The following is an 11,726-nucleotide window of genomic DNA, read 5'->3' on the forward strand; positions in this document are numbered from 1 at the left end:
AATTACAGTGCAAGTGTTCGGGGATGATCGAAGAGGAAACAAGAACAAATTGTATTGAAGTTGGCGACGGAATGAGGCGGAAAGAGGAAAACGAAAAATTGTTGATGGAATAGCAAGGAGTTCGAGGACGATCCAGGGAGAAAACAAAAACAAATTAAATTGCAGTTGGCGACGGTATGAGGTGGAAAAGAAAAAGTCAAAAAATTGTTAGTGTAATATTGCCGCGATCTCTTAAAGATTTTGGACTAGCATGCCCATATGCAGCGAGCATTTAAAAAAAACAAATGAGCGGAGCGCTCAGAGCATAGGTTTGCTACATTACAAGATCATAATCAAGACTTTTTTACCCAATAATCCAATGACTTTCAGATGTAAAATGTAAATGTATATCAAAGTTATATAACATCATAACAATATCGTGCAGCTTTGTATAATAGTTTCTGATGGCTATATAAGCCAAATGTGAAGCGACCTAGCACTTCAGTTCAATTTTTGTCAAATGATTACTCGACTCTTAACCATTTCTTTACTAGTGGGTGTTCTACTGATCTATGGCTGTGGAGCAGGAGTAAGACTAAAATTTATGTATGTTTAATTAATAATTAATAATTAATAGTTTTTCAAGCGCCAATGGGAATACGAACCAGTGTCAATCCAAACATATACTACGGATGAAAGCCTTTGGAAATTTGACAGCAGAATCGTTCGAGTGGGTCGTGGAGTGTTTGATTGGTCAGGGGAGATGGTTTGGAATTACGATACGAGCGAGGAAACCATGGTGAATCTGTATAATAACCATATAAAATCTCTATATAATCAAAAATAAAATCCAATATTTTCAGGTAGAGGCCGCTACCTATCGAAGCTTTAACGGGGATGAGAGCGAATACAAGCTTCTGCCTTTCTCAATTCCCAGACAAACCCTCTACGAATATCTAAATACCTACTACAAGCAAGCCGTTGTAAAAAACTTTGGCTCTTGCTCCAATATTCCACAGTTCGAGGGGAAGTTTAAACCTCCACTTCCAAAGGATACATATATCGGTCGCAATTGCATTATTGATGGAGAAGGACTGCCGGAAGTGATGCCTTCGGGTTTCTACAAATTTATATTCAATTGCTCTGGACCAGATCAGCCCACTTGGAGTTTCGTTGGAGTTATTAAAGTAACACCAAAAATGTTTTAAATGATTGAAATAAAAATGCAAGTCGGTCACTAAGTTGTCACTTGGATTAATTCCTATAATCTTAACCAAAGAATATCGATTTCACTTCAAATATCACACATCTGTTTTGATTTAAGTTTTTTTAATAACGTGATTAATTTAAACGCTTCAGAGATTTATTTAATTACAATGTAAAAAATCAGGCTTCCCTAGTCTGACAACAATGTCGTGCCAAAATTTGGATTATTAAATCATTAAATTATCTATAAAGCCGCAAAGCGAGCCATATAAATAGACAATTTAATATGTTTTTCCGAAGCTCACTTGCTGGAATCTGGTTAGCAGTCCTTCTTAGCTATATAGCAGCAGTAAGACCAGAGTTTAATAGCCAAAATAAGTCTATTATAATTTAATAAATTATTCAGCGGACTTGGGACTACGAACTCCTATTATCACCACCTACTCTTCCGATGAGAAGCTTATAAAACTCGAAGTTAAAATTGAACGAATTAAACGCATAGTTTATGCAGTAAGTGGCACGTCCGAGTGGAATCATTGTCCTCTTCCGGTGAGGAGAGCGATTACAAACTCCTCCCTTGGGCCATTCCCAGACAAACCCTTAACGACTACATGAATACCTATTACAAGGATGTTGTTATGAAGACCTTCAAGATCTGCTCGAATATTCCACAATTTAAGGGCCAATAAATGTATGATCGATGGCGATGGTTTACCTGTTCTGATTCCACAGGGATACTACAAGGTCTTTATAAAATGCTCTGGACCAGAGCAGCCCACATAGAATGCTACGGAATGTTTTACAGGTCATCTCTATATTTCTTTTTTTCTTGCTTAAAACTCGCATTATAGGGTTTTTGGGGGTTTTAAGATTATTCCTTTTACATCTGATGCCATATCAGCCAATATTCTTGGCATTCTTTCCAAAGACGCAGGAAATATGGGTTTTCCATGACACTGGGCTGTCAGGGCTGGGCTGTCTACGGAAGGATACAAATTTGAATCCAAAGTTTACGCAATATGTCAAAAGTGTACGAAATACCTAATTGCATTAAGAGATCATGCATTCGGATGACACTGATCATGAGATGATATAAATGTAAACCTAAATTTACATAGCTTGATTATAATATCGTGCAGGTTTGCACTCTATCCATTAGTTTCTGGTGGCTATATAAGCCAAAGTCAAATCGGGCTAGATCAACCAGTTTAACATTAACCAAATGTCTTTCCACTACTCAGTTTTGTCGGGTGTCCTGCTGATCTATGGCTGTGGAGCAGCGGTAAGCGTTGAATTTATAATCCCAAATTGGTTTTTTAATGAAAAGTTTTTCTCAGCGAAAATGGGACTATGAACCTATTTCGATCACCTCAACCACTTCGGATGCCAGCCTCATGAATTTTGCCACAAATGTCGCTCGAGTCGGTCGCGGAGAGTTTAAAATGTCATGCGAGGTCCTGTTTAATTACGATACCACTGATGAAACCACGGTGAGTTTATATATTTTAGATAACTATAAAGGTTCAATATAATAACCAAAAATCTCGTTTAGATGGAGGCCTCTGTCTTTCGAAGCCCTACCGGTGATGAGGGCGACTATAAGCTCCTTCCTTGGTCAGTTCCTAAGCAGCCTTTCAACGATTATATGAACACCCACTACAAGGAGCTGATTATGAAGAACTTTGCCTCTTGTTCCAATATACCGCAGTTCGAGGGTGACTTTGAGCCACCCTTTCCAAAAAATACGTATATCGGTGAAGATTGCGTAATCAAAGGCGAAGGATTCCCGGACATGGTACCTTCGGGTTTCTATAAGGTTATATTCAACTGCACTGGACCAGATCAGCCCTCATGGAGCTTCGTTGCAATTTTTAAAATAACAGCACAAATGTTATGAATGTATAACAAGAAATGAAATCTTAAATATCATATAGTATAGACTCTTGTTTTATATTTTACTGATTTTTAGGGAAAATTTCTATTAAGTTTCCTCTTAAAATAGTGGGTTAAAAACTAATCTCATGCATCCATGACCTTCAAATATCCATGTCATGTCGTGAGATGATATATTTTACATAGACCGATTATAATGTCGTGCAAGAATGCACTTTATCTATCAGTTTCTGTTGGCTATATGAGGGAAATACCCAATAAATTGGATTAAAAGATCATAAACCAAACAAATTCTCTGATTTTTAGACCATAATCATGAGATAATATAAATGTAAATCCAAATTTACACAGCCCGATTATAATGTCGTGCAATAATGCACTTTATCTATCCGTTTCTGTTGGCTATATAAGCCAAAGGAGCAGCATTCAAGTATCCAGTTTAATATTAACCCAAATGATTTTCCGCTTTAATATATTCTTCTCAGTTCTGTTGGCTGTGCTGCTGTTTCATGGCTGTGGAGGAGCATTTGTAAGTCTTGTATTTATATCTAATATTTTTATCAACAGAAATAGTTTTCTAAGCGAAAATGGGACTATGAGCCCATTTCTATCACCTCAACTACGTCGGATCCCAGCCTATTGCATTTTGAGCCCAAACTCCATCGAATCGGTCGCGGAGTGTTTAATATATCAGGCGTGCTCTTTTGGAACTACGATACTACTGAGGAAACTATGGTGAGTTAATACATATGTTAGTAAATAGTTTGATATGTATATATAAAAAAGCAAAATCTACTTTAGATAGAGGCTATTGTCTACCGAAGTACTTTTGGGGAAGAGAGCGATTATAAGCTCCTCCCTTGGGCAGCTCCCAAGCAAACCTTCTACGATTATATGAATACTTTCTACAAGGATGTGATCATCAAGAGTATTGGCAAATGTTCTGATGCTCCTCAGTTCGAGGGTAAATTTGAACCACCATTCCCAAAGAAAACGTATACTGCTCAAAATTGCGAAATCGAAGGCGAAGGATTACCGGACATGGCACCTCCCGGTTTCTACAAGGTCATATTCAATTGTTTTGGACCAGATCAGCCATCATGGAGCATAATTATTGTAGTTAAAATAACAACAAAAATGTTTTAAATATACATACATGACATATAAATGCAAGCCTAAAAACACAAATCTATATTTTACTTTATAAATATCTTAAAATTGTTATTTTTTTTTAAGGCAGAAGGAACAGGTCTCCACGAAACTTTTAATATTTCTAAAAGAAACTTCATATTAAAGCTGTGAAAAGGAGATTCTCAACATTGCTTTGAGTCCCCATGCTCGCAGCATATGAACTTGCTTGCCTATAAGCTATGCGCGCTTGCGGCGGTATTACACTAACAATTTTTTGTTTTCCTCTTTCCGCCTCACTTCGTCGCCAACTGCAATATAATTTGTTCTTGTTTTTCTCCTGCATCATCCTCGAACTCTTTGCTATTCCACCAACAATTTTTCGTCTTCCTCTTTCGCCCTCATTCCGACGCCAACTTCAATACAATTTTTTCTCGTTTCCTCTTCGATCATCCTCAGACACTTGCACTGGAAATCAATCCTTATAACTTCTGTTTCCCCTTTGGAGTTTCTTTCGCAATTGACGAGTCATTAAAATAAGTGATGATTTTTTTCTCTCAGTGCTCACAGCTGGAAGCCAACACAAAAACATCACTAAATATGTGCACCCTTTCTTGTATTTGTGTGAGTAAGAAGAATTTGAGTAACCCTGCTGTAGATTATTCCATAGTTAACTAATTAAAATGTATAAATGTACAAATATAGCAACAATGTCGTGTCATATGCTGATTGTTACATCATTATACTGGCTATATAAACATAAAGCAAGGCATGACCGTACACAGTTTAATATGTTTTCCTGGAGCTTACTAGCTGGAATCTGGTTGGGAGTCCTACTGAGCTATGGAACAGCTGTAAGTCTAGAGTTTTAGTCTGAATAATTATATTTTAATTTTAAATAATAAAAACAGCGCAAATGGGACTACGAACCGTTATCGATCACCACCTACTCTTCGGATGACGAGCTAATGAAAATTGATGTCAAAATTGAGCGGGTTTCACGTGGAGTCTATGGAGTAACTGGCAGGATCGAATGGAACTATGATACGACAGATAAAACTATGGTAGGTCTATACCAACATCCTGTTTAAATATCAATAAAGATTATGTTTAACTATATCCAGGTGGAAGGCATAGTACTTCGAAGTTCTTCTGGTGAGGAGAGCGATTACAAACTCCTTCCTTGGGCCATTCCCAGTCAATCTCTTTATGACCACATGAATACCTATTATAAGGAGGTTTCCATGAAGAACTTCAAGCACTGTTCTAATGTACCACAATTTGAGGGTCAATTCCAGCCTCCAATGCCAAAAATGACTTATATTGGCAATAAATGTGTGATCGATGGCGATGGTTTGCCGGATATGATACCACAGGGATACTATAAGATCATATTGAAATGCTATGGACCAGAACAGCCCACATGGAATGCTACGGTAATTGCTAAAGTAACTACGAGAATGTTTTAGTAATAATATTGTTAAGTTAAAAATATATATATCTTTTTTTTTTCTTGCTTAAAACTCTGTGTTTGAAAGGAGGTTTTGGGGTCTTTATTAGTAATGTTTTTTATATCTTGTTAAGGGAAGTTTAAAATGAAGTTCCTCTGATCTATCATAATCTGTCATTTTACTTTGTTTTAAATATTTTTCTGCTACTTTTTTTTAAATCTCTTTATTCTTATCTTTAGACCTTCTAATCTTCTAATCACAAACCACAATCTATCAAACTGAACATGATTTTGGCATGTTAGTCCTGACGTTTAACATGTTAACCAAAAAATTTAACAAGTGGGTTATGTAACTTAAACAAGTTGCAGACGTAACCATGCCATGCAACCATATAGTTTGCTATATAAACACCAACCGATCTCTCACTCGATTCAAGTTCATTTTTTGGCTAAATGATTTCGCGTTGCGCTTTTTTAATCTTTCTCGGTGCGATTCTGATCCAAGGTTGCTTCGGTGGAGTATGTCAGGATTATCTACAAAAATTACAAGGATTTTCTAATTTTGTAATTTTGTACATTTGCCAGCGCAACTGGGAGTATGAGCCTGTATCCTTGACATCCTATACCTCAGATGAAAGTCTTTTAAAGATTTCCACAAAAGTCGATCGCCTGGGTCGCAGCGAGTATGCATTTTCCATGACCTTAGACTGGAACTACGATGTGGATAAGGATACTATGGTATATATTTATAATAAATATCTAATCATTTTCCTTGAACTAAAATCTAATATCAATCAGGTTGAAGCCGATGTCTATCATTGCTCATCTGGCGATGAGGAGGACTACAAAATGATGCCCTGGTCTATACCCAAACAGCCCTTCTTCGAATATCTAAATGGCTTCTACAAGGATGCCTTCATCAAGAATGTGGGCCATTGTTCTAATATGATCCAATTCGAGGGCGAATTTGAACCTCCATGGCCAAGGAATGTCTATAAACTGGACAAATGTGTGGCCAATGGCGAAGGATTACCGGAAATCGCACCGGAGGGATTTTTCAAATTAATTTATAAAATGTCCGGACAGGTCGAATGGGGCTTCACCCTGATTGTCAAGGTCACACACAAGGTTATTTAGATCCTGTTAATCTTCTTTTTAATTGATTTATTATAATGTTAAATAAACGTAAACTAAATAATGATAAAATTCGAAATAAATTGGTTTTTCAAAATTAGGATTTTATGTTTTATTTTTGAATTTTACTTTTAACTTAGTTTTTTTGCCTTCTGTAAATGGTTAATATTAAATATTTAATTAATTTATTATTTCATATACTTAATTTATATCTTTACTTTGTAATTCAAACAAGCAAAAAAACATCAATTAAAATAGTTTAACAAACATGAAAAACCACATTCTGGCTTTCTTTCGTGTCGATTAGAAATTTCCGATAACTTTGACATGATTTACCTTAATTTAAATCACGTTACTGTTAACAATAATGTTAAAATGTAAACGACTAAAACACAAAGTTTTCGTGCAAATATTTTTTAACAAAAATTAATCCAGGTCTGCCGACTATATAAACAAGAAGTTGGTTAGGGGCCAATATTCAATTTATTTGGAAATGTTTTCATTTTGCGTTTCATTGCTTTTATTTTTAAGTATTCTTGTGTACCTTTACGATGGCTGTTCAGCAAAAGTAAGTTGGAAAAATATATGTTACACATTTAAATATATATTTTTTTAGCCCAATTGGGAAGCCACGCCCCTGTCAATAGGCGGTACAACCACAAACCCTAGTGCCATGGACATGGATCTGCGAATTGAGCGCATTTCCAGATCCGAATTTGGCTTTTCTGGGACATTTTTCTGGAACATTGATATGGAGGATAGTGTGATGGTAAAATATAATAAAAAAAAATGTATTAAAAATCTCTATTAAATATTTAACTAATGCCAGGTGGAAATGCGAATTTTGAGTAGCCATTCCGGTGACGAGGCTGACTACAAAATGACTCCTTGGTCCATTCCCCAGCAGAAGTTTACGGACTACATCGACACCTTCTACAAGGACATGCTGAGACCAAATCTGGGAAATTGCACCGATATGCCAGTTTATGATTCTGGCTATGTACCGCCCTGGCCAAAAATGACCTTCACTTTCAATCGCTGCACTCTGAATGGTCAGGGATTACCGGATATTGTGGCCGAGGGCTTCTATAGAGGTGAAGCCATCATCAACGCCCAACCAACTGTGGAGGTCAATGTTTCGGCCACTCTTCGTATCAAAACAAAATTTTTCTAAATTTTTTGATCTATTAAAAATTCTAGCAATTTCCTTTTTCTATTTTCTGTACTCTTTTAGCCAACTGTTTTTGCTTTTTCGGCATTCCCAAGGTGTGTTTGTGAGCCAAATTCTGGCTGCAAAGAAACGAACGTCATAAAAATTCGCCGGACTCAGCGGGGAGGGACAAAATGAACCTGGCCAGGTAGAAATCGCTTAAAGCCAGCTGACGTCGACCAGGCAGGCAGTTGGAGTGTGAAATTGGCAAGACATGTTTGGAAACTGTTGTGGCAAGAGTGAAAAAAAAAAACACAGAGTTTGTGGTAGGATAGTCAGAGGGTGAAGGAAAGGCGAGGGAAAAATTGCACAAAGTGTAGCTGGCACTGAGAGAAATTAGGGCTTAAAATAAGTCACAAAGTTGAGGGAAAAAAATATCTTTCTATTAAATATCTTTCTTAAATTGTATCTATAAAGTTTAAGTATCTCAAAGTGAGATCTCCTAACTTTTTCCTGTGTACTTTCCCCTCGTTTTCTCCCCCCCTTTGGAAAATGCAATTCGAGTTGCATTTCAAGTGAAAACTCTGCCACAGTTGCCTCGGCTAATTTATTGCAAATTGTTAAAAGCTACAACGACGAAGGCGACGCTGCTGCCGGCTGTCAACTGATGACAGCAGCAAACTCTGCTCCTCCCCTCTTACCCCCCTTCTTCACTATAAACTCTTTTGGCCGCTGCTGCTGTTAGCTGTGTTTTCCCCATTTTCAGGCTGCTCCCCTTGTTGGCTGGTTTAGCTTTTTATTTAGAGTGAACCACAGTTGCATGGAAATCGCTGTGATAAAATCACAGATCTTTATTAATCAAAGATTTAAAAAAAAATATACTTTATGAATTAATTAAGATTCAGAATATGTAATTTCTCCATATTATTGAAAACTATTTGAAATGATTTTAGTACTTAAACCTTCAAGTTAGTTTATTTTCTTTATAAAAAATATTCAGTCAAGTCTTTAATCTCCAAAAACTTGTCCAAAGTACATCCTAAAAATTCTCTAAAATAACATTTAACCAAATTAATTACATTAAATAATAAAAATATATAAAATCAAGCACCTATCACATTTAATATGCTTTTCAAAAGCTTAATCTTGTGTAAAATTGTAAATTTTCCCTCACAAACGAGACGATTCGGATCAAAACAGCGTTTAAAAAGCCAATTAATTTTGTTGCAACGAAAAGCGGTGGTGGCTCACCCTGATTAGCATACAGAGGCAATACTAAAACAAGCAACAACCAATTTGCATTTAGCCACCATCCATCTAACTCACACAAACATACTTATACATACGAAACCCGCGATTGTCCCATCTGTTGGCGGTTTGAACATTTTGCGGCATTGACAATATCAAATTGTTATCTGGCATAAAATAATTACAACGTTTTAATGCAGACAAAATAGTTGTCGTTGTCGTTGTTGTTGGCAGTTCGACGGTTGCAAGTTGCTTTTGTGGTTGTTGCCTGTTGATATTATCTTTGTTGTTGTTATTGTTGCTTTTTGCTGCCAAAGTTTAGCTGCCAATTTGAGTGGCAATAAAAGCGCGTGTGCGACAGCAAAGAGATTTCATTTTCAACGTTGCCATGGTTAGTTTTAGCTGCTAGTGCCGCTAATTAACCAAAAACGCAGCCAATTAGTTGGACTAACACGGAAAAACGTTGCACTTGCCATGGAAACTGCAGGGAGTGGTGCACTGAGAGAAAACTATTATTATTTTTATTTGATTTATTCAGTTAAGTTAGTTAGTATCAAAGATAAAGCTATCTTAGTGTTTGGCTATCTTTAAAAAGGTTAATAACTTGGTGATGGGGCTTGGAAAATGGCTACTTTTTCAGAGAATATTATAAAGTAATATAAAAATATCAAAGTTTTTCATCTGACGGTTTCTTATCTTAATATATTTCTTAATATTTTATAAATCTAAAAAGGTTATACTAATAAAACCCTTAAAAAATTCATCATAAGGTCAGATTGGAAAAGGAAACTTTTCACAATTTTCTTGAAATATTTAATATATCCTTCCCAGATTTTCTTTAAGTGTCTTAAGCTCTAATTTCTGACTTGTTTTCATTTGTGTTTTTGGAATTTGATTGCGCGATTTACCCAGATAATGCCTAGGGACACCGGTAGAGTGAATCAAACAAGGCCAGCTAATTATTTCGATTGCCGGGCAAAGATTGTTAATTATTTTAATCCCTCTTATTGATTATTTGTAAAGTTTTAAACAAGCTTCATGACTATATATATACTTTATATACATAACAAATATTCCCCAAATAACCGGAATAATCATTTTAAGCGTTATTTTTAATCGCCATTTGGTGTTTATTATTATAGCCTTTCAACGACATCACTTAACTTATTTAAAAACCAAATGGAACTTGTTTAAAAAAAAGAAACAACCTTCTGATTAAGTGATATATGCTCTAATTCAACTAGTTAATTATGCTAACTAGCTTAGTTTATGGCTAACATTTCCGTATTTGCAACTAATTAAAAAGCTAAGATCTATGGAAAACTCTCCAGCAATTTGCAATGCTCATTGATAGAAAATTTGCGAAATGAAATGCATTAGACTGTGGGCAGGCAAAGGTTAAATTATGTCTGCATTCACAGAGAGAGATGCGGCGGCAGCAATAAACAAACACAAAAGGGGGAGGTGACAGGAGGGGGATAGTCAGTCAGAATGCAAAGCTTGTTAAAATTCATGTAATGCATTAACAGAGAACAACAACCACAAATTACACACACACACACAGAGAGAGAGAGATAGGGGCCAGAAGAGGGGCCAAACGAGGGGCTGCTGGATCTACTGAGTCAAAAGGCCGACGGGCTGCAATGAAAAGGCAATTAAAGCGCAGTGGATGAGGAGGGAAGGCAGGCAAAGAGAGAGAGAGAGGGACAGATAGGTTCCAAAGGGGGGGCAGCTAAAACAGTGGAAGGGGATAATGCTGCTGCTGCTGCTGCCACTGCTGTTGCCGTTGCCGTTGCAGCAATCAATTGCATGCTTCAATGGACAAATATACGAGCATAGACAAGTGGAGAGCCGGCTCAGATAGACATGGCCGATACGGACGCCAAAGCAAATGCGTTCGCTCAACTACAGTGGAGATTGGCTAAAGTAAACTAATAATAGTTTACAAAAAAAGTTACAAATTTGTTAATTTTTGGTTATTTTGTTAGAAAATCCGTTCAATTTCCCCAACTTAGTTTAACCCATAAACCCAAGTAGTCCTCTTTATCGACAGCCCACTGTAACTGCGTTTGTTCATCTGTATGTTTGCCAGCCCCAACTGTAAGCCTGTATGTATCTGTGAGTTGTCCACGGCAGACACCCGTGGGACGGACGGAAAAGCGACTAGATGGACTCAACTAGATAAAAAACCTTAGTTGGCTTGGTGCCCGGCCAAAATGAGGAATACAAGTGAAGAGCTGGAGAGGCTTTGAGTTGCTCTAGACTGGGACTGGGGTTGGGGCTGGGGCTGGGTCTGGGGTGTTCAGTGTTCGAAGCTTAGAGCTTGTAACTCCAACTCCAAGTCTGCATCTTCATTCGCCTCCTTCGACGGCAGTCAAGTGGAACGGCACAAAAACTTGTTAACTTTTTTTTTCGCTACAAAAGGTTCGAAGAGTGCCAAGTTGAGTCAATCAACTGGCAACCTGCTTCTACTTCTGCGCCAGATCTCCCCCTCCTTCTACTCCTCCCATCTGTACTCACTTGGCAGCAATTAATCAA

At 37.0% G+C, this 11,726-nt stretch overlaps 7 protein-coding genes and 1 pseudogene across 11 annotated transcripts in view; 7 read left to right on the forward strand and 1 right to left on the reverse strand.

The window, feature by feature from the left end:
• Positions 1-11,726, reverse strand: part of LOC108112376 (uncharacterized transmembrane protein DDB_G0289901) — a 92,360-nt gene that overhangs the window by 19,316 nt on the left and 61,318 nt on the right. The window lies entirely within an intron of this gene.
• LOC108112382 lies at positions 190-1,246 on the forward strand. Of its 3 annotated transcripts, XM_017222221.1 has the most exons (4): positions 297-308; positions 370-568; positions 617-778; positions 843-1,246. In XM_017222221.1, the coding sequence occupies exons 2-4, from the start codon at positions 500-502 to the stop codon at positions 1,185-1,187; spliced, it is 576 nt and encodes a 191-aa protein (XP_017077710.1). In that variant the 5' UTR covers positions 297-308; positions 370-499; the 3' UTR covers positions 1,188-1,246. The 3 variants fall into 3 exon arrangements, with proteins under 3 accessions (XP_017077709.1, XP_017077712.1, XP_017077710.1); XM_017222220.1 differs by having other exon boundaries at positions 190-568; XM_017222223.1 differs by having other exon boundaries at positions 190-568; positions 626-778.
• On the forward strand, positions 1,203-2,172 carry LOC121530526 (annotated as a pseudogene).
• On the forward strand, positions 2,305-3,123 carry LOC108112386. Its single transcript, XM_017222227.2, has 3 exons — positions 2,305-2,467; positions 2,523-2,675; positions 2,738-3,123. Exons 1-3 carry the CDS (start codon positions 2,408-2,410, stop codon positions 3,080-3,082), a joined length of 558 nt encoding a protein of 185 aa, XP_017077716.1. The 5' UTR covers positions 2,305-2,407; the 3' UTR covers positions 3,083-3,123.
• On the forward strand, positions 3,207-4,296 carry LOC108112379. Of its 3 annotated transcripts, none has more exons than XM_017222216.1 (3): positions 3,207-3,607; positions 3,652-3,813; positions 3,880-4,296. In XM_017222216.1, exons 1-3 carry the CDS (start codon positions 3,440-3,442, stop codon positions 4,222-4,224), a joined length of 675 nt encoding a protein of 224 aa, XP_017077705.1. In that variant the 5' UTR covers positions 3,207-3,439; the 3' UTR covers positions 4,225-4,296. The 3 variants fall into 3 exon arrangements, with proteins under 3 accessions (XP_017077705.1, XP_017077706.1, XP_017077707.1); XM_017222217.2 differs by having other exon boundaries at positions 3,661-3,813; positions 3,880-4,260; XM_017222218.2 differs by having other exon boundaries at positions 3,714-3,813; positions 3,880-4,260.
• Positions 4,366-5,707, forward strand: LOC108112381. Its single transcript, XM_017222219.2, has 3 exons — positions 4,366-5,060; positions 5,118-5,270; positions 5,331-5,707. The coding sequence occupies exons 1-3, from the start codon at positions 4,890-4,892 to the stop codon at positions 5,673-5,675; spliced, it is 669 nt and encodes a 222-aa protein (XP_017077708.1). The 5' UTR covers positions 4,366-4,889; the 3' UTR covers positions 5,676-5,707.
• On the forward strand, positions 6,007-6,890 carry LOC108112385. The gene is made up of 3 exons (XM_017222226.1): positions 6,007-6,175; positions 6,242-6,394; positions 6,455-6,890. Exons 1-3 carry the CDS (start codon positions 6,110-6,112, stop codon positions 6,791-6,793), a joined length of 558 nt encoding a protein of 185 aa, XP_017077715.1. The 5' UTR covers positions 6,007-6,109; the 3' UTR covers positions 6,794-6,890.
• Positions 7,027-11,653, forward strand: LOC108112384. The gene is made up of 3 exons (XM_017222225.2): positions 7,027-7,358; positions 7,407-7,559; positions 7,620-11,653. The coding sequence occupies exons 1-3, from the start codon at positions 7,284-7,286 to the stop codon at positions 7,962-7,964; spliced, it is 573 nt and encodes a 190-aa protein (XP_017077714.1). The 5' UTR covers positions 7,027-7,283; the 3' UTR covers positions 7,965-11,653.

The sequence above is a fragment of the Drosophila eugracilis genome, unplaced genomic scaffold (assembly GCF_018153835.1).
Source record: "Drosophila eugracilis isolate 14026-0451.02 unplaced genomic scaffold, ASM1815383v1 contig_90, whole genome shotgun sequence".
Lineage (NCBI taxonomy): Eukaryota > Metazoa > Arthropoda > Insecta > Diptera > Drosophilidae > Drosophila > Drosophila eugracilis.